Source organism: Nipponia nippon, unplaced genomic scaffold (genome assembly GCF_047370975.1).
Source record: "Nipponia nippon isolate SJK-2023a ecotype South Korea unplaced genomic scaffold, ASM4737097v1 scaffold_34, whole genome shotgun sequence".
Lineage (NCBI taxonomy): Eukaryota > Metazoa > Chordata > Aves > Pelecaniformes > Threskiornithidae > Nipponia > Nipponia nippon.
The window spans coordinates 4247956-4273960 of record NW_028262352.1 but is presented as its reverse complement, the minus strand read 5'-3'; the positions used below and the strand labels follow the sequence as shown (position 1 = coordinate 4273960).

Here is a 26005-nt window from a genome sequence, read left to right as displayed (position 1 = left end):
ATAGATGAAAAAGCATTCTACAAGTGGCTGGCTGAAGTCTCACGATTGCTAGCCCTTGCTCTCGTGGGAGACTTCAACTTACCAGATCTCTGCTGGAAATACAACACAGCAGAGAGGAAGCAGTCTCGGAGGTTCTTGGAGTGTGTGGAAGATAAGTTCCTGACACAGCTGGTAAGCCAGCCAACCAGGGGAGGTGCCCTGCTGGACCTGCTGTTTACAAACAGAGAAGGCCTGGTGGGTGATGTGGTGGTCGGAGGCTGTCTTGGGCACAGCGACCATGAAATGATAAAGTTTTTGATACTTGGAGAAGTAGGGAAGGGGGGTCAGCAGAACCACTACCCTGGACTTTAGAAAGGCAGACTTCGGATTGTTTAGGAGTCTGGTTAGCAGAGTCCCTTGGGAAGCAGTCCTGAAGGGCAAAGGAGTCCAGGAAGGCTGGATGTTATTCAAGGAGGAAGTCTTAAAGGCGCAGGAGCAGGCTGTCCCCATGTGCCGAAAGACGAGCTGGCAAGGATATTGTTAGGTTATGCAGGGAGAAAATTAGCGAGGCAAAGGCCCAGCTAGACCTTAAACTGGCCACTGCAGTGAAGGATAACAAAAAATGTTTTTACAAATATATCAGCAACAAAAGGAGGGCCAAGGAGAATCTCCATCCTTTATTGGATGCGGAGGGAAACATCGCCACAAAGGATGAGGAGAAGGCTGAGGTACTTAATGCCTTCTTTGCCTCAGTCTTTAATAGTCAGAGTGGTTATCCTCAGGGTATTCAGGCCCCTGAGCTGGGAGATGGAGATGGGAAGCAGAATGAAGCCCCAATTATCGAAGAGGTAACAGTTAGCGACCGGCTCCTCCACCTAGATGCTCACAAGTCTATGGGGCCAGATGGTATCCACCCGAGGATACTGAGGGAGCTGGCAGAGGAGCTTGCCAAGCCACTTTCCATCATTTATCAGCAGTCCTGGTCAACCAGGGGGGACCCAGATGACTGGAGGTTAGCAAATGTGCCACCCATCTACAAGAAAGGTCAGAAGGAGGATCTGGGGGAACTACAGGCCTGTCAGCCTGACCTCGGTGCCAGGGAAGGTCATGGAGCAGATCATCCTGAGTTCCATCACGCAGCACATCCCGGACAACCAGGGGATCAGGCCCAGCCAGCATGGGTTCATGAAGGGAAAGTCCTGTTTGACGAACCTGATCTCCTATGACAAGGTGACCTGCTTGGTGGATGAGGGGAAGGCTGTGGATGTTGTCTACCTGGACTTTAGTAAGGCCTTTGACACTGTCTCCCACAGCATTCTCCTGGAGAAACTGACTGCTCATGGCTTGGATGGGTGCACTCTGCGCTGGGTTAAAAAACTGGCTGGACGGCCGAGCGCAGAGAATGGTGGTGAATGGAGTCAAATCCAGTTGGTGACCGGTCATGAGTGGTGTTCCCCAGGGCTCAGTATTGGGGCCGGTCCTGTTCAATATCTTCACCGATGATCTGGATGAGGGGATTGAGTGCACCCTCAGTCAGTTTGCAGATGACACCAAGTTGGGTGGAAGTGTTGATCTGCTGGAGGGTAGGAAGGCCCTACAGAGGGATCTGGACAGGCTGGATCAATAGGCCAAGGCCAACTGTATGAGGTTCAACAAGGCTCAGTGCCAGGTCCTGCACTTGGATCACAACAACCCCATGCAGCGCTACAGGCTTGGGGAGGAGTGGCTAGAGAGCTGCCTGCAAGAAAAGGACCTGGGGGTGTTGGTCGACAGCTGGCTGAATATGAGCCAGCAATGTGCCCAGGTGGCCAAGAAGGCCTATAGCATCCTGGCTTGTATCAGGAATAGTGTGGCCAGCAGGACCAGGGAGGTGATAGTGCCCCTGTACTGGGCACTGGCGAGGCCGCACCTCGAGTACTGTGTTCACTTTTGGGCCCCTCACTCCAAGAAGGACACTGAGGTGCTGGAGCGTGTCCAAAGAAGGGCAAAGAAGCTGGTGAAGGGTCTAGAGCACAAGTCTTATGAGGAGCGGCTGAGGGAGCTGAGGTTGTTTAGTTTGGAGAAGAGGAGGCTGAGGGGAGACCTTATTGCTCTCTACAACTACCTGAAAGGAGGTTGTAGCGAGGTGGGGGTCGGTCTCTTCTCCCAAGTAACAAGTGATAGGACGAGAGGAAATGGCCTCAAGCTGTGCCAGGGGATATTTAGGTTGGATATTAGGAGAAATTTCTTCACTGAGAGAGTGGTTAGGCATTGGAACAGGCTGCTCAGGGAAGTGGTACAATCACAGTCCCTGGAAGTATTCAAAAACCGTGTGGATGTGGTGCTTAGGGACGTGGTTTAGAGGTGGACCATGCAGTTAGGTTAACAGGTTGGACTCGATGATCTCAGAGGTCCTTTCCAACCTTAACAATTCTATGAGTCTATGAGTCTATGATTCCTATCTCTCTCGAAGTGGTGCTGCTGTCTTTTATACTTGTAATACTATGTTACCTATACAATAATTGCCATTTGCTTCTATGTGCACATGATCAATGCATGATAGGCCCAGTCAAAATACAGAGATTTGGCAAGACAGTAAAGTCATTGTAGTTTCAGGTTACCCCATCTTGATTTCATATCAAAACTTTTTGCAGCAGAGGTTTCGTTTCAGTAAGCTGATAATACCTACTTTAAAATCCTTCATAATAGCAAAAGATTCCCCATAGGTGCAACTATGGACAAACTATGAGGTGTTTATGCTGGATAGTAGTGAGTGATGAGGAAGTCTGTGTTGGCCCATGCTAAGGCCTGTGTTAGCCTAAGTAGGCCTATGGCAAGGCTTTGGCAGACTTATAGTGGATTTCAACAGTGTTGATAAGTGGGGTATCAGAACTAAAATAATTCATTTTCACAATTTGCAAGTCATAAGCTATAAAAAATAAATTATTTGAAGATACAACTTGTTATACTTCCTGGTTGGCAACAGAATGCCAGGTATAATGTTAGAAATAAAATGAAATTTTAGAAGAAAATCCACCATTTTTAGGAGAAAATTTTACAAAAAATAAACGTAAAGCTTCCTTTTTAAGTTCCGTTACTTTCTGATGGTTCAGAGTTTCTCCTTCTGACATTTCTTACCTTTCCTTTCCATTGTCACTACCCTTCCAGGTTTCACTGCATAATTGGATAAGAAATGAATGAGAAAATGAAATTTACAAAACTCTTTATCAGGAACTATAATAGTTGTTCTTGTTACAGCATAGGTAAAACACAACTGTTTTACTAGTAAGATGGTATTTCTGGTTTTATATATTTGAGTGAGTAACAATGAATATGTTCCTGGTAATCTCAGATAATGGTCAGGTCTTTCTGCTATGTGGAACTCATGTTAGAATCCCAAGGTTCAGGAGAAGGTCCAAAAGGGCGACTTAAAATATGTGTTTAGAATACTGTATGATACTGTAGTAGAATATTGTATACAATACATATATTTATGTGATCTGTTCTTCTAGAACAGTATTTATTTATTTTTTGTTATAGTGAAATGGCTGTTCTTGTTGCATTTAAGAACAAATACAATAAAATCCTTGCATTGAAAAACTTTGTGTTTTATAGACTTAATACAATGGGAAGTAAAGTTAAATGTCAAAAGCTGTTAAAGAAAGGATAAGAGTCATCATAAGAGATAAGAAGAAATTCTTAGGTTGCCAACACAATTCATAAGAAATTTCAAATGAGATTTAGATTTTTTCTTGTTATAAAATATGCATATTATGAAAAAACTTTTTTTTGCCTTTGTGGAGTTGAGTCAGTATATCTTTTTCTCATGAGATATCCCTGATACAGAAGATTCCCTCTAAAAAAAGAGTAAGCTTTTCTAGAAATAAGTTAAATAAGATTGAAAGAAATGTAAATGAGTTTTCTTAGTCTCCCTCATTCTGTTTAACAAGCTGTAGCATTGTGAGTGCTTGTAATGGAATTATGTTAGAGTTGTTTTTGTTAACTGCAATACCACTTCCTTGTTTATAAATATTAGGAATTTACAAGGACTATTCAGGTAATTTCAATTGAATAACATCTTTTTAGAATAATAAATTACTGCATGAGAACAAGAGGCTGTCCTTAGTTAAGAAATGAAAAATAAGAAATGAGAGTATAGGATATTGAAACTAAGATTTAAATAATATAAAACTAATGTTTGTGAAAGCTATTGTGGTGATCAATAAAATCTTATAGCTTTCCTACATGGTATAAATAATATTCTCTGTACTGTCATGGTCCTACTACAATGGAGAACAGTTGAGGAAATATAATTACTTTGTATGGTGAATGTCAAAAGTTTAGTGACATCTACTGTTTAAATAACAAGCCTTAAGTTCATAGAATGTGAATTTGTCTTGTGTTATACAAGATCAATAAAAGCATGTGTTCTGGAATTATTGTCATAGGACATACCTATATACTTTATCCAAGAGCAACTACAGAAAAGAAAATGTTATACTTTTGACATGTATGTAACACACTAAGTATGCCACTATCATCTAGAACATTTAGACATTTTTACATCATATCTTCATTTTAATTACACAGAATAAATTTTAGCTGTTCTATGTACTCTTAGCTTTCATTGTTCTCAACAGGAATTTTAATTTCCCTGTGCTTGCCATTGAATTTTTAAGAGAGAGAACATGAAGTTCCAGTATGCCATTAGACGTGTTCTTCCAGATTTTGTTATTTTGTGCAAACTGGATTCTTTGAGTAGGAAATGAAAAGCTAAATGAAACTTAAAAAAAACCCAAAAAACTAAAATGAAAAGCTAAAATAAAAAGCTCAGACTTTTTACAGCCAGATGAACTTTCATTCCATGAATTAGAAGTGAATTCATTTGCTTTTAACACCGGCTATCTGGTTGTATTTAAAAAAAATAGTAGTTTGCTTGCCATCTTTGTAGTAAGAATTTTGCTATTAAATTGTAGTGAAAAATGAACTGATTCCACAGAGCAAAGTCTAATTGCAGGAGACATTGCAAAACCAGTGTTTTGTGTGTACATAAGTGCATTAAATATAACTTGCCATGCTGAAATCAACAGAAAAAATTGTCATTGAATTCAACTGGAAAAGAAGTAGATCCGTAGATGGTAATAATTGCTTTTGCTATACTTCAGATGCATTATTTAACAAGTTGCCATGAAGTTACACTAGTATTACTTATTTTTACCTATTTACTGTATTTTGGAGTTCAAAGTTTCATATTAAATCTGTTCAGAAAGTTGAGAGGCCCTCTTGTATATACCATCAAATACCAACATTTCATAGCCAGGAAATGTAAGAATGCATGGTTCTGGTTGATTGGTAGTGGTGGTAGTTTCACAGATTTTTTAAGCTTTTTTTTTAATAGTTTGTAGCAAAAAGAAAGATGGATTGCAGGTTTTCATTTTTACACTGGGTAAAGGAGGCATTAGTACAGATGATGAACAACCAATTAGATCATAAGATAAGAAAAAAAAACAGAAGTAGATGGGTTGGGGGGGGAAGAAGGGCAGTCAAGAAGGTCACCTCAGAAATGCGATATGGAATTCTTCTCTGAGCATAGATCATTGACCAAAAAGTAATTATAAGTAAGTTCTTCTCTGAGCATAGATCATTGACCAAAAAGTAATTATATGCATCAATATTTGCTAAGCAAAGCCAAAACACTCTTTAATGTACAATGGTACTTTTTTTTTCCAATGTAGTTTCCTGGTTTTTTTCCAATGTAGTTTCCTATTTTTACCTTATAATGGAGAATCCTAGTTATTGTTTCTAGAAAAGGAAATATATGCTGCACTGAGATATAACGTATTGGTTCGATATTTTATTGGCTTCCTGATACTGATTCTTGACAGTCTGAAGAGGAGTGTATCTTGCAGGTGTCTCAGACAGGAAACTAATTTTAATTGAAAATTCTGAGGCTGTATGTCAGTGATGATGAATAATAAATTCCTATATTGCTTTTATGAGGAAAATGGACATATTTCCCTTTTCTACTTGCTTGTACACACACATATATGCATACAAGGTTATAGCTGTTTTGTGAATTTGATAAATTTGTCCACTGTTGTGTTTTTGCTTGTTTGGTGTGACACACCACCACCCCCCGATAATACCAATGATTATATACCTTACTCTAGTGTAGTTGTTCCCTGTGTCTTGAGAGGTTTTTCAGAAGTGCTTCAGGGCCTTACATTGCTGTAGTTTTATCAATGAAATATATTCAGTGTAGGTATGTGGCTGTGTACACAGTGAAAAATAGCAAGATGGAGGAAGAACATAAAATGAGTTTTAGTTTGCCTCCATGAAAAATTTGATTTTTAAGTTTATCCAACTGAAAGGCGTTATGTTTTAGAGGGCATATTACTTCTGCATGACGATAGATGGCATATAGTTCTACATATCAAATAACTAAGTAATTATTGTTTTCCAACCTATTGTTGATCTTTCTTAGAGCATCAAGATATTTTTCTCATAAAGCTGAGAGAAGCTTAGGTGAGGTTATTTATCTTCAGCTCTATTGAAAGTTAGATTCAATTCCAATAGATATTGATAAAAAAAAAATGCATCCATCAGAAATTTAATCCAGTTGGATCATACATCTTAAAGGAACCACAGTTACTTAGAATTAATAAAATAAAACATACAGTAAGCTAAGTGCATGTTATTTTCTTTCACTTTTTGTCATTGCTCTGTAGTTTTCAGCCTCTTTCTATCTTTTTTGGCAGAATTATAGTGTGAGGACATACTTTTATGAAACATTTTTATTCCACTGTGAGTACTGACTGAAAGAGGGACTTACTGTTTGTCAAAGGATATTTCAAAATCCCTTATGCAAGGCTGCAGTCAGTGAAGAAAGTCTTATCGGCATGTTAACTGATTTGGAAGATTGAGAGAGATCATCAAGGTACATGGAGCTGTAAGAATTGTTGAATCAATGTTACGGTATTTTGTTGTTCACAGATTCAAGCTGAGTCACTCAAGTCTGCCAGAAAAAGATCAGAAACCTGGCAAAGTTGGATATCAGATACTTCATCAAATCTCATGGGTTCTGGGAAATAAAAATAAATCAGTGAAACAAGGGCCAAGTCCCAGTTTTGAAAAACTTTACATCGGCATTAAGATGGCAGAATAAGTAACATTACTTGATTAGAAAGGCTTCCTGCTTTTGGAGTAATTTCTGGGCAGGATTTTGGAGATCAGTATGATGAGTAAGCTTATAAATGTTCAAAAGAGGAGTTTTTAAACTTACTTGATATGAATATCACTTCTTCATAGTTAGTTGGTTAAAAATCTGCATTCCCTTTTACTAATGATTGAATTGACTGTTCTGCCTATTTGGTATCATAGACCTTCCTGACTCCTCATTCACTGCCAGGAAGCTGCCCTTCCTTCCTATTATTGCTTATGAAGACTGTCTTCTCCTGCACATGATTATCTGGACTAGTTTGCTTATCCTGCTTGTAAGGGCATGGATGGAATCATGAACCCTCACTCCCTCCTCATTTTCTTTTACTGGAAGTACCTCTGCTCCCTTTTGTACTTCCAATAATCCTTATGGGAGCTGAAGTAACTGCTTACATGAAAAACTAGCAATAGATAAGGGTTTAATATCTTTCTGGCTTGAAATGATGAGGAAGTATCATGTGCCTGAACATAAATTGAGTCTCATGAAAACAAATGACAAAATTGAGATGACAGGACCTCCCATGCCTGCTATTGTCTTAGTTGAATTAAAGTGTGGAATAATATTACTGTGGTTACAGATATACTTATCTTGGTTATTTACTAATTTGTTTTAATTTACAAGTGTTTGTTTAACTTCTCAGTGTATATTGTTTTTCTTCTATAAAACAGCTGGACTTCAACTGTAATTGAAATTAGCTGTTTATATGTTTGTAAGCAAATAAATCTCTCTCCTACCACAAGAGAGCATTGTAAGCTTCAGAAAGAGTCAAGCAGAGAGACCCCTCAGAAAAATTTAAAAGTTATGGAAGATTTTCCAATGTAAAATATAAAGACATATTTTCATCCTTAAACATACAATTCCAGCTTTTTTTTAACCAGGAAATAGCCACTATATTGAAGTGCTTCAGCTTCCTTTTGGAGTCTTGCTATAAGTAACTGCTATAGTGCCTGATAATCTTTTATATTTGACAGTGAGCCAGCATTTTTCTTTGATAGTTTTAATCTATTCTTTAAACTCACACAGTTCACTCCTACTGGTGTTTTGATGCCTTGCAGTAGATGTTGTCCAAACTTTGAGCTGGAAGGAAGGGCAGTCATCAGGCACAATGATGTAACTCAAAATGCCATGAGGAGGAACAGAAATAATATGGAGTCTTTTGTGAGCAATGATGGCAAGGGCTCTGATGTGGCACTGATATGCTGGACAAAATGGTGCTCCCTAGAGAAGCCTGCAGTTTAGAAAGCCAAAATTTGTATGATAGCTTTGCTGCACACGGTTTGGGACCATGTTTGGCACAGGAGACCAGACTACATTTAATCCTAAGTAAACCCCTCTAACTTCATATAATGGAAATCTGAGGAGCCTCAGCACCAGCTACTTCAGTCTGTTTATCTGCTTCTCTTGCACTGAATTATTTGATAATGTAAACATACCCATTGGACACAATTCAGATCCACTTCAGCTAATTTACTAGTTGCAGCTACTGATTTAATATTAAAAAACAAACAAACAAGCAAACAAAACCTTGACAATATTGTTCACTTATTTCCCCTACAATTCTGGGCTATATACACCACTTTCATTTAACTTCTTTTATATTCTGATATGCATATTCATGACAAATTCATTTCATAGCTAGCATAGCGTATCATCCATATCCCCTTTTTCAGAGTTATCATAAAGAATTACAATAGGTATCCACACACTAGAAATAGTCTGTAAGGCAGCAGTGAGTCACATTAAACAGAATACTACATGCAGCTCTGGACATTGATATTAAAAAGTGGTAAATAAGCTAGTAATTCAGAAAAAAGCAAAAATATAGGCAAAATTCACATACAGAAAAAGCTCAGTGATAAAACTGCAAAGGAGAAAAAGTACTTGATTTAAATAATCCAATATATGTAGCAAACTGCATTGTGATTAAAAGTAAGAAAGGAAAAAGTCTGATTATTGGGCAATCTAATTTAAAAAGTTTAAAAATGGAACCTGAAATTCTATCACTTGTAGTGTATATGTATATCATAGAATCATAGAATGGTTTGGGTTGGAAATGAACTTTAAAGATCATCTAGTCCAAGCACTTGCCATGGGCAGGGACATCTTTCACTAGATCAGGTTGCTCAAAGCCCCATCCAACCTGACCTTGAACACTTCCAATGATGGGGCATCCACAACTTCTCTGAGCAACCTGTTCTAGTGTCTCACCACCCTCATTGTAAAGAATTTCTTCCTTATGTCCAATATAAATCTATTGTCTTTCAGTTTAAAACCCTTGCCCCTTGTCCTGTCACTACAGGCCCTGGTAAAAAGTCTCTCTCTGGCTTTCTTATAAGCCCCCTTTATATATTGAAAGGCTGCAATACGGTCTCCACGAAGCCTTCTCTTCTCCAGGCTGAACAACTCCAAATCTCTCAGCCTTTCTTCATAGGCCTTTATTCATATAGCCTTTCTTCAACGTACCTGTAGAAGCTCTTATTATTATTCTTCACATCCCTTGACAAATTCAGCTCTAACTGTGCCTTAGCTTTCCTGATCCCATACCTACGCATCCGGGCAGCGTCCCTATATTCTTCCCAGGATACATGTCCCTGGTTCCACTGCCTGTGCATTCCCTTCTTACACTTTAGTTTGACCAGGAGGTCCTTAGCCATGCTGGTCTCCTGCCTTCCTTGCCTGATTTCTTACACATGGGAATCAAGAGCTCTTGCACTCTAAGAAAGATGTCCTTAAAGAGCCGCCAGCTCTCTTCTGCTCCTTTGTCCCTGAAGGCAGTTTCCCACAAGGTCCCATCCACTAGTTCCTTAAACAACTGAAAGTTTACTCTCCTAAAATTCAGGGTCCTGACTCTACCCTTCACCTGGCCCATATCCCTCAAGATTGTGAATTTTGTGTGTGTGTGTCTAAAGTAAACTTCAGCCAAGTTATATAAAATTAGCATTTAGATTTGGAGAATGTCTTTCTCTTTTTATTATACTAGTTGCCATAGTTGCTTCCCAAAAATACTATGTGCTACCAAAGGAAATTGGTATTTTTATTCTTTACTTTAAAAAGGGAATTTAGTTTGTCCTGTCACCAGGTAATTGCTTTGGTTTTGTAAATTCTTAGGCCCCACTTTTCTATGCGTGACTCTCCTGTGTTATATCAATTCGTTTGCAGAATGCTTTCCTCTCAAGAAGTTATGTGTTCTTTAGAAAAACTAAACAAAGCTGGGAAAAGTATAGTCAAATACTTGAACAAATTGAGTTTAAAAACAGTGGTTGAATTCCTGATTCCATTAAGTTATTTAACTTTAGTAGAGCCAGGATTTCACACTGTGGATACAGTAAATAGTTAAGAAGCAGGCATTGACTGTTTTTAACTGTATGGAAAATACTTTTTTTCCTTTCTTATTTTTATATAGGAAGATTTATCTCACAACTCCAACTTCATTAGCAGTTTCATAATGTTCCAGCCTCATCTCTTTCACACTTTCCTCTTTGTAGTGAGTTAGAGACCAGTTACTACCCTGGGATTTGTTTTCATCTTTAAATCCAACTACTAAGGCTAAGCAGACTTATATTTGACTTGCATTTCCTAATGAGACTTACAGAACTTCAGTCCTGTGTGTCTGTACTGCAATGACTATTCCATGAATTTTACATTACAGCCATCAGAGCTGCTGTTCACCCTTCTTTTCCCTAAATATTCCATACACTCTAGCTTAATGTTTTTCAGAGAAACAGAGGTCCAGGAGAGCAGGCCAATCTATTCACCAGTAATGTGATTATAAATTGCAAACAAGGCTAGAAGGGTAAAATTTTAAAAAAGCCAGGGACCTCTGTGATTATTATATTCTGGTCAGAGTCCATCTTGGATAATCACTTTCTGGACACTTAATTTTCCTTAAAATTTAGTTGAATATCAAATACATTTTTAATGAATATTAAAAATGTTATGGTTATCAAATTTATATATATTTGTGCCTGTTATGTTCTGCAGTGTTTCAGGCACTTCAAGAGCATAGGAATGGCTGCATTTCATTTTAATAAAGTTTATCGATAGATGTCCTGGTTTCAGCTGGGATAGAGTTAATTTTCTCCCTAGTAGCTGTTATAGTGCTGTGTTTTGGATTTAGGATGAGAATAATGTTGAGAACACACTGATGTTTTGGTTGTTGCTAAGCAGTGCTTACACTAGTCAAGGACTTCTCAGCTTCCCATTCCCTGCCAGCAAGAATCTGGGAGGGGGCACAGCCAGGACAGCTGACCCAGGCTGGCCAAAGGGCTATTCTATACCATATGACATCATGCTCAGTATATAAACTGGGGGGAGTTGGCTGGGGGCAGCGATCACTGCTCAGGGACGGGCATGTAACGGATATGATGACCAGGACTAGGGGGGCCCTGCCTCCAGCCAGGTGGAGGAAAGGGACAACCGGGTTGACTGGACTGTGCGGATTTGATGGCCTGGCACATCAGACCCACAGGAGTATAAGGCTCTAGTGGACACCAGTGCACAGTGTACCCTCATGCCATCAAGCTACAAAGGGGCAGAACCCATCTGTATTTCTGGAGTGAGAGGGGGATCCCAACAGCTGACTGTATTGGAGGCTGAAGTGAGCTTAACTGGGAACAAGTGGCAGAAGCACCCCATTGTGACTGGCCCAGAGGCTCCGTACATCTTTGGCATAGACTACCTCAGGAGAGGGTATTTCAAGGACCCAAAAGGGTACTGGTGGGTCTTTGGTATAGCTGCCTTGGAGACAGAGGAAATTAAACAGCTGTCTACCCTGCCCGGTCTCTCGAAGGACCCTTCTGTTGTGGGGTTGCTGAGGGTTGAAGAACAACAGGTGCCAATCGCTACCATAACAGTGAACCAGCAGCAATATTGCACCAACCGAGACTCCCTGATTCCCATCCATAAGCTGATTTGTCGACTGGAGAGCCAAGGAGTGATCAGCAAAACTCGCTCACCCTTTAACAGTCCCATATGGCCAGTGTGAAAGTCTAATGGAGAGTGGAGACTAACAGTAGACTATCATGCGCTGCAATCAAGCAAGCCAAGCGGTTCAAGCCTTTCTGGTATGGAGGACGATGGCTGAAATATCAGTATGGGGAGGCCTGGCAGATTGATTATATCACACTCCCAGAAACCTGCCAAGGCAAGCGCCATGTGCTCACCATGGTGGAAGCAACCACCGGATGGCTGGAAACATATTCTGTGCCCCATGCCACCACCCAGAACATTATCCTGGGCCTTGAAAAGCAAGGCCTATGGTGACATGGCACCCCAGAAAGAATCGAGTCGGATAACGGGACTCATTTCCAAAACAACCTCATAGACACCTGGGCCAAAGAGCATGGCATTGAGTGGGTATATCACATCCCCTATCATGCACCAGCCTCCGGGAAAATCACACGATACGATGGATTGTTAAAGACTACACTGAGAGCAATGGGTGGTGGGACATTCAAACACTGGGATACACATTTAGCAAAGGCCACCTGGTTAGCCAACACTAGGGGATCTGCCAATCGAGCTGGCTCTCCCCCATCAAGACTTTTATGTACTGCAGAGGGGGATAAAGTCCCTGTAGTGCATGTAAAAAATATGCTGGGGAAGACAGTCTGGGTTATTCTTGCCTCAGGCAAAGGCAAACCCATTTGTGGGATTGCTTTTGCTCAAGGACCTGGGTGCACATGATGAGGGAGGATGGGGAAGTCTGATGTGTACCTCAAGGGGATTTGATTTTGGGTGAGAATAGCCAATGAACTGAATTGTATGATGCTAATTGCTATATGATACTGTATATCATCACTTCTATGATTACTATATGCCATATCAACAGTATGCAGTAAGAATCACCCAGATTAATGAAGAATGAACTCTGAGGAAACCAAGCAAATTGCAGCGGTGATGGAACCAGGACTGGCTTCAGCATGCAACAATCCAACACCGCACACCATCTCTCCTGCCCTGAAATACTGTTATGATGGATGAAGCCCAAAGTCATGGACTGGATGAGCTCAATAGGCATTTTAGAGGGATAGCCCATAGGCTAAGGGAATGATATCTGTGTATATATCTCAAAAGACTGGAAAAGTGGTGGATGTCCTACATGCAGTGATTATGAAGGTAACCACAGAAATAGGGAAATGGTGGGAGGAATTGATCATATATTGTTTTATTGCTCCATTTCCAGGTTCTCAGTCTGCCATGATGATATTTGCTTCTCTTCAGGAACTGCTCATTGTCTACCATGCCTATCTTTGCCTCTTTTAAAGTAGCTGGTACAGAAATATTGTTTTACTAGGAAAATGGAGAATACATGGTAACTTACCTAAGTAAAACTCAAAGAAGGTAAAAATTTTACAGTGTATCAATAGATCTGTATACTCACTGGAGCCTTCTCCGGGCTGCATGCAGTGAGTTTACAGTTGTTTAATTTTCCTCCATTATTACTTCTGTAGGTGACAGGTGCCACATAATGTGTGGTAGCAACTTGGGTTTCTTCCTAATAAAAACGCACCTGGAACAGGAAGGTAAGAAAACTCCAAGAAGCAGGAGTGACCCTGTCACTCATCACAGCAGGAGGCTGGATCAGCTCCACTCTCTTCCATGTAGAATTACCAATCTTGTTATTTAAAAAAAAAAAAAAACTGCATCACTTAAAAATGGAAAACATTCAGAAAATAGGAAGCCTGGGTTTTGTTTTATTTCTCTCTTCTTAACTCTGAATTAATTTTCAGTCTCTTTTTCACAGTCATCTAGCCTAAAGTTTTTCTCTTTTAATGAAAATTGAGATTTATAATTAACACAGTATTCAACTCGTAGAACTAGAGTCTTCATATCAGACACCAAGTATTAGGAGATTAGAACAAAAAAAAAAGAGGTGATAACATTATATAGAGCTCGTGCTTTACTTTTGTACTTCTAAAGGGACAGTTTATGCCCTTTGAGATATGAGTAATCTCTTATCATGATCAAGAAGTAAAATAGAAAGTTTGTCTCTGAAACATAAACATATTGGGGAAGGTATTCTTCTGAAAGTCCTACTGCCACCCCTTCTACAAAAATAATTGAATTATATATATAATTTAGTATGCCCAATATTTTTGTATTTACCTCAAAGTATACCTTATTGTAATTGTATATTTTTTCATTAGTAGCTGACCATTTTGAAGACTATAAAAATGAATATAATCATCTGATTCTCATACTACACTTGTTCATCAGAAATGACTGTACAATAAGTAAACTTTATATCTTAATTTTGTTTCAGATATGTGTATATGAAGGCATTTGCAATAACCACTGTAGAGAAAATATGAATAGTTTTCTGTACAACAATTCCTTAAGATTGTTTTTTGTTACTGTGTTTACAGAGTTCAGGACAACTTTCACTTTGAAAAAACTAGCAGTAGAAAAGGAAATAGCATGAAGGTGTGTAGGGTGGGATTGAGGGTGAAGTTCACTGCATGCAGTGGTTTCCTTATTGAGCTGCACAGTCCTCAGTAGAAGCAGCAATTTGCTCTGTCCTAGTGAACCAAATGCATCCCATCATTATGCAATTCTGCATGGCATGCTGTAACTCATCTACTACCATGACCCATGCCACAATCTATCACATATTTAGCAAAGCACTTACTTAGAAAATATCAGGTACATAATGGTTGTCTAGTATGTTCTTAGAGGGTGGGGATGATGACAATAATGTACATAAATTTGCAATTCTGAATTAGGAACACTATTATACTCAATAGTGTGTGTGTGTATACATATATATATCTTAGTATTTATCCTTACTTAGAGCATTTTTAAAAAAACTTAACACCTCCTTCCAATATCTAGTGAATGCATTTTATATTCCAATATAGTTGTTATTTTCTAGAAATCTGACATTTATTAATAGACTATTTGTTCACCAACTTCAATTTCTAGTTAGACCATATTATAGTGCACTAAAGTAATTTAAATACTTACATTTTATTGGTAGTTTTTATTTTCTCCTGTTTTCTTTGACCTATATTACTTCCAACGTTTGCCTTTTGATTAATACTATCTTTGTAACCTTAGTTCACAGGGATGTGTTCACCAAGATGCTATAAATTGTTTTATATGATAGCTCTCACTATGATTACAGTGAGAGTGAGCAGTGCAATGCAGACTATTCCTGTAAGATAGGATACATTTTAGTCTTACAGGTGGAGAAAATAAAGGTTCTGTGGAAGAATGTGTTTTTAGATATGTCTGGGTTTTATGGTTCTGTTCAGTTACTGAAGACAGTTGTTCGAGGCTTTTTTCTTTTGTTTTTCATGAGTTCTGAGGGAGCTGGAAGATGTCATTGCGAGGCCACTCTCAATAACCTTTGATCAATCATGGCGACCAGAAGAAGTGCCCGAAGACTGGAGGAAGGCAAATGTCACTCCTTTTTTCAAGAAGGGCAAGAAATAGAACCCAGGGAACTACAGGCCTGTTAGCCTCACCTCCATCCCTGGGAAGGTGATGGAGCAGCTAATCCTGGGAACCATTTCCATGCACATTGTTGTGGTTTAACCCCAACCAGCAACTAAGCACCACACAGCCGCTTGCTCACTCCCCCCTGGTGGGATGGGGGAGAGAATCAGAAGAGTAAAAGTGAGAAAACTCATGGGTTGAGATAAAGACAGTTTAATAGGGAAAGCAAAAGCTGCATGCGCAAGCAAAGCAAAACAAGGAATTCATTCACTACTTCCCATTGGCAGGCAGGTGTTCAGCCATCCCCAGGAAAGCAGGGCTCCATCACGCGTAACGGTTACTTGGGAAGACAAATGCCATCACACCAAACGTCCCCCCCTTCCTTCTTCTTCCCCCAGCTTATATACTGAGCATGACGTCATATGGTATGGAATAGCCCTTTGGCCAGTTTGGGTCAGCTGTCCTGGCTGTGCCCCCTCCCAGCTTCTTATGCACCAGGCCGAGCATGGGAAGCTGAAAAGTCCCTGACCAGTGTAAGCACTACTTAGCAACAGCTAAAACATCAGTGTGTTATCAACATTATTCTCATCCTAAATCCAAAACACGGCACTCTACCAGCTACTAAGAAGAAAATTAACTCTATCCCAGCTGAAACCAGGACAGTATCCACCTCTTATTCCATACCATTTACGTCATGCTGAGGTCCCACACTATCCAATACATCCTCATTAACCACCACCCCCTTTCCCATCCTTTGATACAATACACAGGTATCATTCCCTTATTCTATGGACCACACCTGTGAAATGTCTGTAAAATGTCCATAAACATCCACAAATGTCCACATAATGTCCACTGAGTTCATTTAGTCCGTGACTTTGGGCTCCATCTGTGATGGTGGTCGCTCAGGACAGGAGAGGTGGTGTGTTGTGTGGAGTTATTGGGCACCAAAGCCAGCTCAGGTCGGGTCACTGCTGCACTTGCACTGCTTCTTGTAAGGCTTGTCCTCCATTCGTTCAGGTGGTTCCTGCTATGGTAATTCCTATAACATGCAACTCACATCATGGGTTACAACAATTTAAAGGTATTTCCATTACAGTCTCCACCCCTGGCCCCTTTGGACCAGACCATTGGGTTTAACACTGCAATGGACGCCTCCCCTTGCCCCTGCTCCGGCTTGGACTTATCCACAGGCTGCAGTCCCTTAGGGGAGTACCTGCTCCAAGTGGAGCCTTATCGATGAGCCACAGTCTCTCCAGGGGTATACCTGCTGCGGCATGGACTTATCCACAGCCACAGTCAGAGGTGCACCTGTTCCAGCGTGGCCTTCTCCATGGGCCACAATGCCTTCAGAGGTATACCTGCTCCAGCGTGGCCTTGCCCGCAGCCACAGTCTCTTCAGAAGTAAACTTGCTCCACCATGGCCTTACCCATGGCCACACGCTTTGAGGTGCTCCAGCATGACCTCATGCACAGCCACTGATGCTTCAGGGTGTACCTGCTGCAGCACGGACTTATCCACAGCCACAGATGCTTCGAGGTGTACCTTCTCCAGCGTGGACTTATCCTTGGGCCACAATCCCTTCAAGAGGTATACCTGCTGCGGCACAGACATAACCGTGGCCACAGACGCTTTGAGACATACCTGCTCTGGCATGGGCTTATCCACATCCACAGACGCTTTGGGGTGTCCTGCTCCCGCGTGGACTCATCCACAGGTCACAGTCCCTTTGACTCGAGTTCACACTGGAGTTCCAGCCTGTCCAGTACAGCGGTACAGAAACAGCAGCGATGCCCTGGCCATCTGCCAGCCCAGGCACATGGCCGTTGCTGTTATCAAAATGTTCCCAGGCACAGCAGAGTAACATGATAAGCAGTTCAGCAGCATAGCAAGCAGCAAAAGCAAAAAGCAGCCACTAACGAGCACTAGACTCTAATATACAGTAAGGCAAGCAAGCCCCGTGGCAAGCACAGAAGCCTGCCGATTAATAGCTAAACAGCAATAAGAGCTATAAATTCAATCTAGCACTTCCCAGTTAAATCTGTCATTATCTCGAACCCTTCATGCCCCACGTTGGGCGCCAAAAAGGACTGTGGTGGTTTAACCGCAGCCGGCAACTAAGCACCACACAGTCGCTCGCTCACTCCCCCCACAATGGGATGGGGGAGAGAATCGGAAGAGTAAAAGTGAGAAAACTCATGGGTTGAGATAAAGACAGTTTAATAGGGAAAGCAAAAGCTGCGCGCACAAGCAAAGCAAAGCAAGGAATTCATTCACTACTTCCCATTGGCAGGCAGGTGTTCAGCCATCTCCAGGAAAGCAGGGCTCCATCACGCGTAACGGTTACTTGGGAAGACAAATGCCATCACTCCAAACGTCCCCCCCTTCCTTCTTCTTCCTCCAGCTTTATATGCTGAGCATGACGTCATATGGTATGGAATAGCCCTTTGGCCAGTCTGGGTCAGCTGTCCCGGCTGTGTCCCCTCCCAGCTTCCTGTGCGCCGGGCAGAGCATGGGAAGCTGAAAAGTCCCTGACCAGTGTAAGCACTACTTAGCAACAGCTAAAACATCAGTGTGTTATCAACATTATTCTCATCCTAAATCCATAACACAGCACTCTACCAGCTACTAAGAAGAAAATTAACTCTATCCCAGCTGAAACCAGGACACACATGAAGGAAAGAAAGTCATCAAGAGTAGTCATCATGGCTTCACCAAGGGGAAGTCATGCTTGACCAATCTGATAAACTTCTATGATGAAGTGACTGGCCTGGTAGAAGAGGGGAGAGCAGTGGCTATTGTTTTCTGGACTTGAGTAAGGCCTTTGACACTGTCTCCCAGCAGGGGGGTTGGACCATATGATCTATGAGCAGGACCAGGGAGGTGATAGCGCCCCTGTACTCGGCATTGGTGAGGCCGCACCTTGAATACTGTGTTCAGTTTTGGGCCCCTCACTCCAAGAAGGACATCGAGGTGCTGGAGTGTGTCCAGAGAAGGGCAACGAAGCTGGTGAAGGGTCTGGAGAACAAGTCTTATGAGGAGCGTCTGAGGGAGCTGGGGTTGTTTAGCCTGGAGAAGAGGAGGCTGAGGGGAGACCTTATTGCTCTCTACAACTACCTGAAAGGAGGTTGTAGCGAGGAGGGGGTCAGTCTCTTCTCCCTAGTAACAAGTGATAGGATGAGAGGAAACGGCCTCAAGCTGCGCCACGGGAGGTTTAGGTTAGATATTAGGAAAAACTTCTTCACCGAAAGGGTGGTCAAGCATTGGAACAGGCTGCCCAGGGAAGTGGTTGAGTCTCCATCCCTGGAGGTATTTAAAGAACGGATAGATGTGGTGCTTGAGGACATGGTATAGTGGTGGACTTGGCAGTGATAGGTTGACAGTTGGACTCGATGATCTTAAGGGTCTTTTCCAACCTTAGTGATTCTATGATTCTATGGCTCTGTGACTCTATGATCTCCGGAGGTCCCTTCCAACCTCAACCATTCTGTGATACTTTTGAGTTGTTTTTGCAAAATCTTTAAATCCCTTTTCTGAAAAATCTCAAAATGCTTTACAGGGAGTAACTGAATGTCACTTCTGCTCTGAAGTGGGGAAATCTACTCATTTTATAGTTGGGGAAAACTGAACAATATCCAACCATATGGATAGCAAGTAGGAGTTGAGATTATTGAGAAATCGTTACAGCATCTAACTTGGATCTTCTCTAGTTTCCTAGCACTATTCATCTATGATAATGAGGATGACATTAGGAACTGAGAGAGGAGTAATCACAGTCAGTATTACAGTTATTATTCTCCATTATTGTTCATTATGTGATAACTATAACAATATGAACAAATAAGCAAATAAAAAAAAAAAGTATAAAGGAGGAGGCTAACACAGAGCACTTGGAAGGATCTGCTTCTGACCCTCTAATATTTATTTTTCCTATCTGTTATTAGACACAGACAAATTGATATGGCACATACTATTGATATGATCTCCACATATAGCAAAAGTAGCAGCACATGAGTAGCAAAAAACTTCAAACAGGTATGTTTTGATTTAGTTAGCCAGCCAGCATTGGAAGTTACCTGAAGTGGCTGGAAGAGAGGAAGTGTCTGTAGTCCACAAAAAAACAAGTTTCACTTGTAGACCTGCCACCCCTTCTTTTTTGAGCAGATAATAGACTAGTTTGGTTGAATTAAATGTGCAGTGGAGGTATACTGATTCTGTTCACTAATTAATTGCTTGTTTTTATTAGCTGAGGGTGTTTTAAGTACCTGACCCAGGGAGAAGGTATAAAATGGCTAATTGCTTCAGTGAGGCAGTCTGTCCTGCTGGTTTAATAACGTGGTTGTGGTTGTGGTTGTGGTTGTGGTTGTGACTAATGGAATTCAGTTGAAATACTAGGTATTACCTGGTTCTTTCCAGGGGTGTTCTTAAAGAAACGTTTATGAGATTTAAGTCTTCACTAACAGACAATTCTCGGCATGAAGAAATTGCCTCCACTTCCTCTTTAACTTGCTGTTGGATTTTTAGCAAAAATGTTGGGAGGTATCTGCTGTAGTTTCAGCATATTCAACTTGTATTAGCAACATGTGGTCACTGTGCTGTGTATGTTTATAGAAACCTCAGATTAGTGTTTAAAAATGAAATTTGAAAATGAAATATTAATTTTTACTCTTTGATAGTTGGAGGAAGGGGCTTTTTCCTTTGTTCTTAATAATCACCAGGAACTTCCATAATCTTGGTATGAGAAAGTGAAAGTTATGGTTATTCTTTTACTAATTAACTTGTTCTGTAGCAACTCAGTGTAATTTGTGCTCAATTTGTACAGCTTTCACAATGGAAAATAAGGAATATTTGCTGCTTTTCTAAGTTAAATGCTGATTTTTATGGAATTACTGCAGCAAGTAGTAATGCTGTATGAAAAGAAAAACAGTTCCCCAGAGAGAGAGGGGCACCTAAATCCATGCAATTATATCTGTACTTCTTTGGGATGTTTGCTTTGGGGAAAGATGGAGAAGGAAGAGAAAACAAACAGAACATATTTGTGGGTTTTTTTAAAAGGCTATCTAGATAGTGTGATGAGTTACTACAAATATTTAACAGCAAAGTTATCTGTAATATTGACTCTTCACAGTGGTTTTCTATCAAAAGCCCTATATATTTCTTGTTGTTGCCCTATATATTTATGGTTTCTTGTTGTTGAAAAGCATGTTTGAGATGGAGGGAGGGAAAAGAATGATGTTGATTTTTCTGAGCTTCTCATCCAACAGTGAACCAAAATACCTTTTCCTGTAATGCTCAGTAGCTTTTGATTTTTGATGGAAACTGTAATGATGATAGAGGTAAGACAGAGCCAATTCTCTGGCTTCTCAGTGTCTTTCACAATTATGAGAACATGTTTCAGGCTGCTGCTTTGAGTTCTGTCTCATTTTGCATCAAGTAAAAATTGTTAATCTGCAGGTTTATTTCTGTGACCTCAACGGGCAGCTCTTTGCCTTACATCTGCTTATTTCATCACTGAAATGAGTATCTATTTGGTCTCTAGAAACCTAGTCTACATTGTGACATACTCACTCTTACTGATAAATTCAGCTATGATAGAAAAGATATAGGAACCTACTTGTGGTGGGTTGACCCCCACCAGCAACTAAACACCCACCAGCCACTTTCTCACTTCCCCCGCAATGAGATGGGGGAAAGAATCAAAAGAGCAAAAGCGAGAAAAACTCATGGGTCGAGATTAATAAGTGAAGGAAAAAAGAAAAAAAATTTTACAAAGGCAGTCAGTCACCACCTCCCACAAGCAGACTAATGCCCAGCCAGTCTCTCTTATTGCAGAGCATGACATTATATGCCATGGAGTTGGTCAATTCAGGTCAACTGTCCCAGCTGTGTCCCCTCCCAACCTCTTGCCCACCTCTAGCTTACTTATTGATGGGGGCAGAATGAGAGAGAGAGAAGGCCTTGACACTATGCAAGCACTGTTCAGCAATAGCTAAAACATTGGTGTGTTATCAATATTGTTTTAGTCAAATCCAAAACACAGTACCATATGGGCTGCTATGAAGAAAGTTGACTCTGTCCCAGCCAGACCCAGTACACTACTTAAGATTTTTCTTCACATTTTAAATGACTTTTAGTAGTTTCAAATGTGTGAAAATATGGGGGGGGGGTTATTTCTTGTTCTAACTTAGAGACCTGGCTGCAAGGAACTGCTTGGTAGATGAAAACAACATTTTGAAAATAAGTGATTTTGGAATGTCTCGTCAAGAGGATGATGGAATTTATTCATCATCAGGCTTAAAGCAGATTCCTATCAAGTGGACTGCACCAGAAGCTCTCAACTATGGTAAGGATATATCTTTATCTTCTGCGTATAAAAAAATATACAGTATAAGTGCAAGGGGACTACATCATGGACAGTATTTGAGCACATATATATATAATTTTTCCTTTTTCCCAGTTCAGACAACAGATGTTTAAAATATTTTACTTTTAATATTTCAGCCTCATTTAAGTTATGTAAAGATACTATTTTCCCTTCAAAAAGAACAAGGCAGCAACATCAAAATTGCTACTTATTCAACAGTAAAATAGTGCTGAGATTATGCTGCTAACTCGTTCCAGTGAGTGGGAAGTTCTGCATATTTATGGCATTTTTAAATAAAAAGGAGAAGATTTTACCATTCTAGAGCATTCTATCAGATAAATTATTAGATAAATCATTGCACTGGAGAAAAAATGCTTTATTTTTTTTTTAAACTGCAGCTTTTGTTTATATGCACTTTTATATATTGCTATGCAATTATGGGGGGGAAAAATCCATTATTTCTGAGTGAAGTGGTCCATACTATGTGGGTAATAGTTTCAAAACAAAAATAGAAACTGCTGGATTTAGCTTTTTAGCTTGTAGGTAAAACTAGAAAAATTAGTTCTTCTAAGTGAAGTGAGCTGTGACAAAGCAGCAGCATATTAAATGAATGAGGTCATATTTTGAACTCACTTCTCTCAACCAATTCTTTACTTGAGTTCTTAGAAAAAGAAATTAAACATTTTATATCTTCCTGTTAAGTTTCTCTAAATACTTTTCCCACCTTTTAGAGCTTTTGTTTAAAATCATGCACTGGAAATCATAATTTTCTGACTTATGATCGTTAGAAGAAGAATCCCTTTCATTAGCACTTTTGCAGAAGTTAATACCATAACAGAATAATGCAAATCTTCCCCTTGGAAAGCTAATAATAAATGTAGTTAGAGTGACTGACCCTCTATTATCTATTTTTCTAAGAGGTGCTAGTGTTGCTAATGTTCACTGTGGAATACTATTTCTATTTTGGGTGTTTATTCCACTATAAAAGGTGTTTTGAATTTTTATTTTCATTGTTTTAAAAGTACTTGTCGTTTATTTGATATATAATGGAAACCCCTTCTCCACAGCCATACCAGTCCAGTCTACTACATTAAGCAGGAAACTGGCTTTTATGACACCACCTTCATATTGTACTTCTGAGTCTTTTTTCCACACCTTACAGGAGAAGAACGTATAGCTGATTAACATCTTTACTTATTTGCTGTTTCCTAAAATGAATCAATACCCAGCCAGTTTTAAGTGATTTTCTGCAGTGTTTGGAAAATAATCTGTCTCAAACATTTGTTAAAGTATTCAGCAGTCTAATATTCATCTTTCAAAATATGGTTGAAGCTTTCTGTGTTGGTTTTTTTTTTTTGATGGATCATTTTTTCCACTCCCTTGAAAAGTGCAATTTAAAATAATTGTTTTGTGTTTTGCCATTCTAATAATATGGTCATAAGTATTGTATTAATTTGCGTAGGTAACACTGAAAGTAGTTAAGGATACCAGAGTGAAACAGAATTAAATGTGCAATATTTCAAAACTAGATGACAACCATTGAGCATGTCAGTTCTTAATGGCAAAATTTAATGGTTGGAAGAAAATGAGAAATAGGGTCATTTGGTCATTACATGAATGATACAGTGCTTAAGAAAATAAATAAAAGTGCCTTTTTTTAAACAGTTCTGGATTGACTTTATATGACATTAATAGCAGTCACAAAAAGATTTTATATTACAAAATTCAGGTTGGGAAGTCTAGAAACTGGATTAAGGTAAATGGAACTGTTAGGGTGTTGTATATGAAGTCATGAATGAAATCTTGATCCTACTGGAGCATATGGAAGATTTAACCTTTAGTTCAGTGGGTATTGTTCAGTGCCATTCCATACCATTATTTTTACTTGGGACTATATGATTTCCATCGCTTCCAGCAAGTGAAAAATTGCTTTAAACACACCTAATAAAATTACATATTTAGGCCAAGGTGTAGGGTATTTTTGCTTCCAGTTCTCTCAAAATTAAAATGCACTTTTAATGCATATGTTTTTCCAGTACAACTTTTCCAGTTCTTTGTAATATTAATAAATTGTTGTATTTGTTTATGAAAGAGCATGCCCTTTTTTTCCCCCGATAATATCATAGTGGGAAAGACAATTAACTGTGTAGAAGCTGTACTTTCTTTAAAAAAAAATTTATCACTTGTATCTACTGAATGACTTTAATGAAAAATGTCAAATTACTGGATGCCAAACTCTGAAGAGAGTTGATATATAGACAAGAAAACTAATCTTACTACAAAGAGTAAAGTGAATGTCCATAATTACTGTCTACTAAGCACACAAACTTAGATAGATTTGTCAACTGGAAGTGATATTTAGTTTAAGAGTAAACTGAACTTTCTGACATAAGAACAGTTATCATATCACCAACTGTCACTATAATTTACATGTATTTTCCTTTTTTCTAGTGTAAGTGGATTTAAAATGTTTAGCTGAAAATTTGACACAAACGATGGGATTATAGGGCCTTTCTGGAAATGCAGCAGAAGGAGGGGGAAATAAGAGAAGTGAGTTAGTTTGGTTTGTTTAATGCTCAGAGATGAACAAACACATTTGCAAGCATGTGTATGTTTTTAAGAATAAAGACACTCACAGAATGTAACAAAGAAATACAGTCATGAAAAATGATGACAGAAATATGATAAATGGATTTTTAAGGTAACATTTTCATAGGCCCTGCTACAAAGGGCTAGGAGCCTACACTTTCTGATGCACTAGGAGATACACTTTCTGCATGCATCTTGATGTGAATTCATCAGGGACAATAGAAATATCTCCCACAAGAGCTGTCCTTCTCCCATAATATAAAGCTTTCATTCCACAAAGAGGTTTGGATTTAAATTATCTTAATTTTGCCATCTGTCTGAAGCATAGCTGAAGATAGTAGTAGGCCAGATTATTTTTTTTTAACCTCATTGGATGCATCATTTCTTCAAGGTCCAAATTAAACAATAATTGAAGCAACTGTAGATTCATTTCCAAGAGTAGTTTCTCAGAGTAAGAAACCCAGGTCCTCTTTGCAATTAAGAACTACATTGATTTTAGCTCCTATTGGAGGACTCATTGCCATGCCATATTAGGGAACTGGAAAAGGTAAGGTTTTAAAAAGTATCTTCAGAGTTGAAAGTGATTACAAACAAGGAAAAAAGAAACTGACATTTTCCTGTCCTTTTATATTAAAAGAAAATAAAAAAAAAATTTGGGCAGTAAATGGAAATAAATTCTTAACTTAAAATGACCAACATGGTAAGATCTTCTCAGCCATGTGCTTTGTGTAACAAGTCTCTATCAAATTACAGAACTTTAGGTTAGCTTATATTATTTCTAGGTATTAACTTTAAGATAATTTATGTTTATAATTTGAAATACAGGAGAGCATGATATCCGAAGAATGTCCATTAAGAGCTACAGCTTTATTAGGCTTAAAGATTGCCAAAATAACTTATCTCTGCAGAAAATATGTGGCCATAATTATGTAAAACATGAATTATTCTGTAAGTTAAGCCACTGTTTTTCTTTCCTTTCCTTAGGGAGATACACATCTGAGAGTGATGTATGGAGCTTTGGAATCCTTTTGTGGGAGACCTTCAGTTTAGGAGTATGCCCGTACCCTGGAATGACGAACCAACAAGCACGAGAACAAGTGGAGAAAGGTAGCAGGGAGCAAAAGAGATGCTGTGTAGATCCATAGGGATGTAGGTACATACAGTATAAAAAATAGCAAAGAAATAACATATGGGTTATCTAGCAACTTTAGCAAAAATATAAGACTGTTTAATTGCTGTTTAGCTTTCTGGGAGAAGTAGTGTGATTTATAGGCTTCTTGCAAAAAGGAAGATAATGACTAGTGACTTAAAGGAGGACAGACTTACATCATGTTAACTTTTGTAGCTACAGAACTAAAAGGTGAAATGGAGAGGAGGGATTGATTGCTGTGAAAATAGAGGCTTGACCAGAATGAATTAGTTAAGATAATCCTAA

At 39.4% G+C, this 26005-nt stretch overlaps 1 protein-coding gene across 7 annotated transcripts in view; it reads left to right on the top strand.

Moving 5' to 3' along the window:
- Positions 1-26005, top strand: part of LOC148054119 (tyrosine-protein kinase Fer-like) — a 239643-nt gene that overhangs the window by 202131 nt on the left and 11507 nt on the right. For 4 of the 7 annotated variants that reach the window (XM_087770965.1, XM_087770962.1, XM_087770963.1 and 1 more), the window contains 2 exons: positions 21806-21960; positions 25555-25677. In XM_087770965.1, the coding sequence (XP_087627091.1) occupies positions 21806-21960; positions 25555-25677 (278 nt within the window). Of the gene's footprint in view, positions 1-13007; positions 18567-21805; positions 21961-25554; positions 25678-26005 lie in introns of those variants that run through there. The other 3 variants (XR_015707719.1, XR_015707718.1, XM_087770966.1) reach the window with 3 other exon arrangements.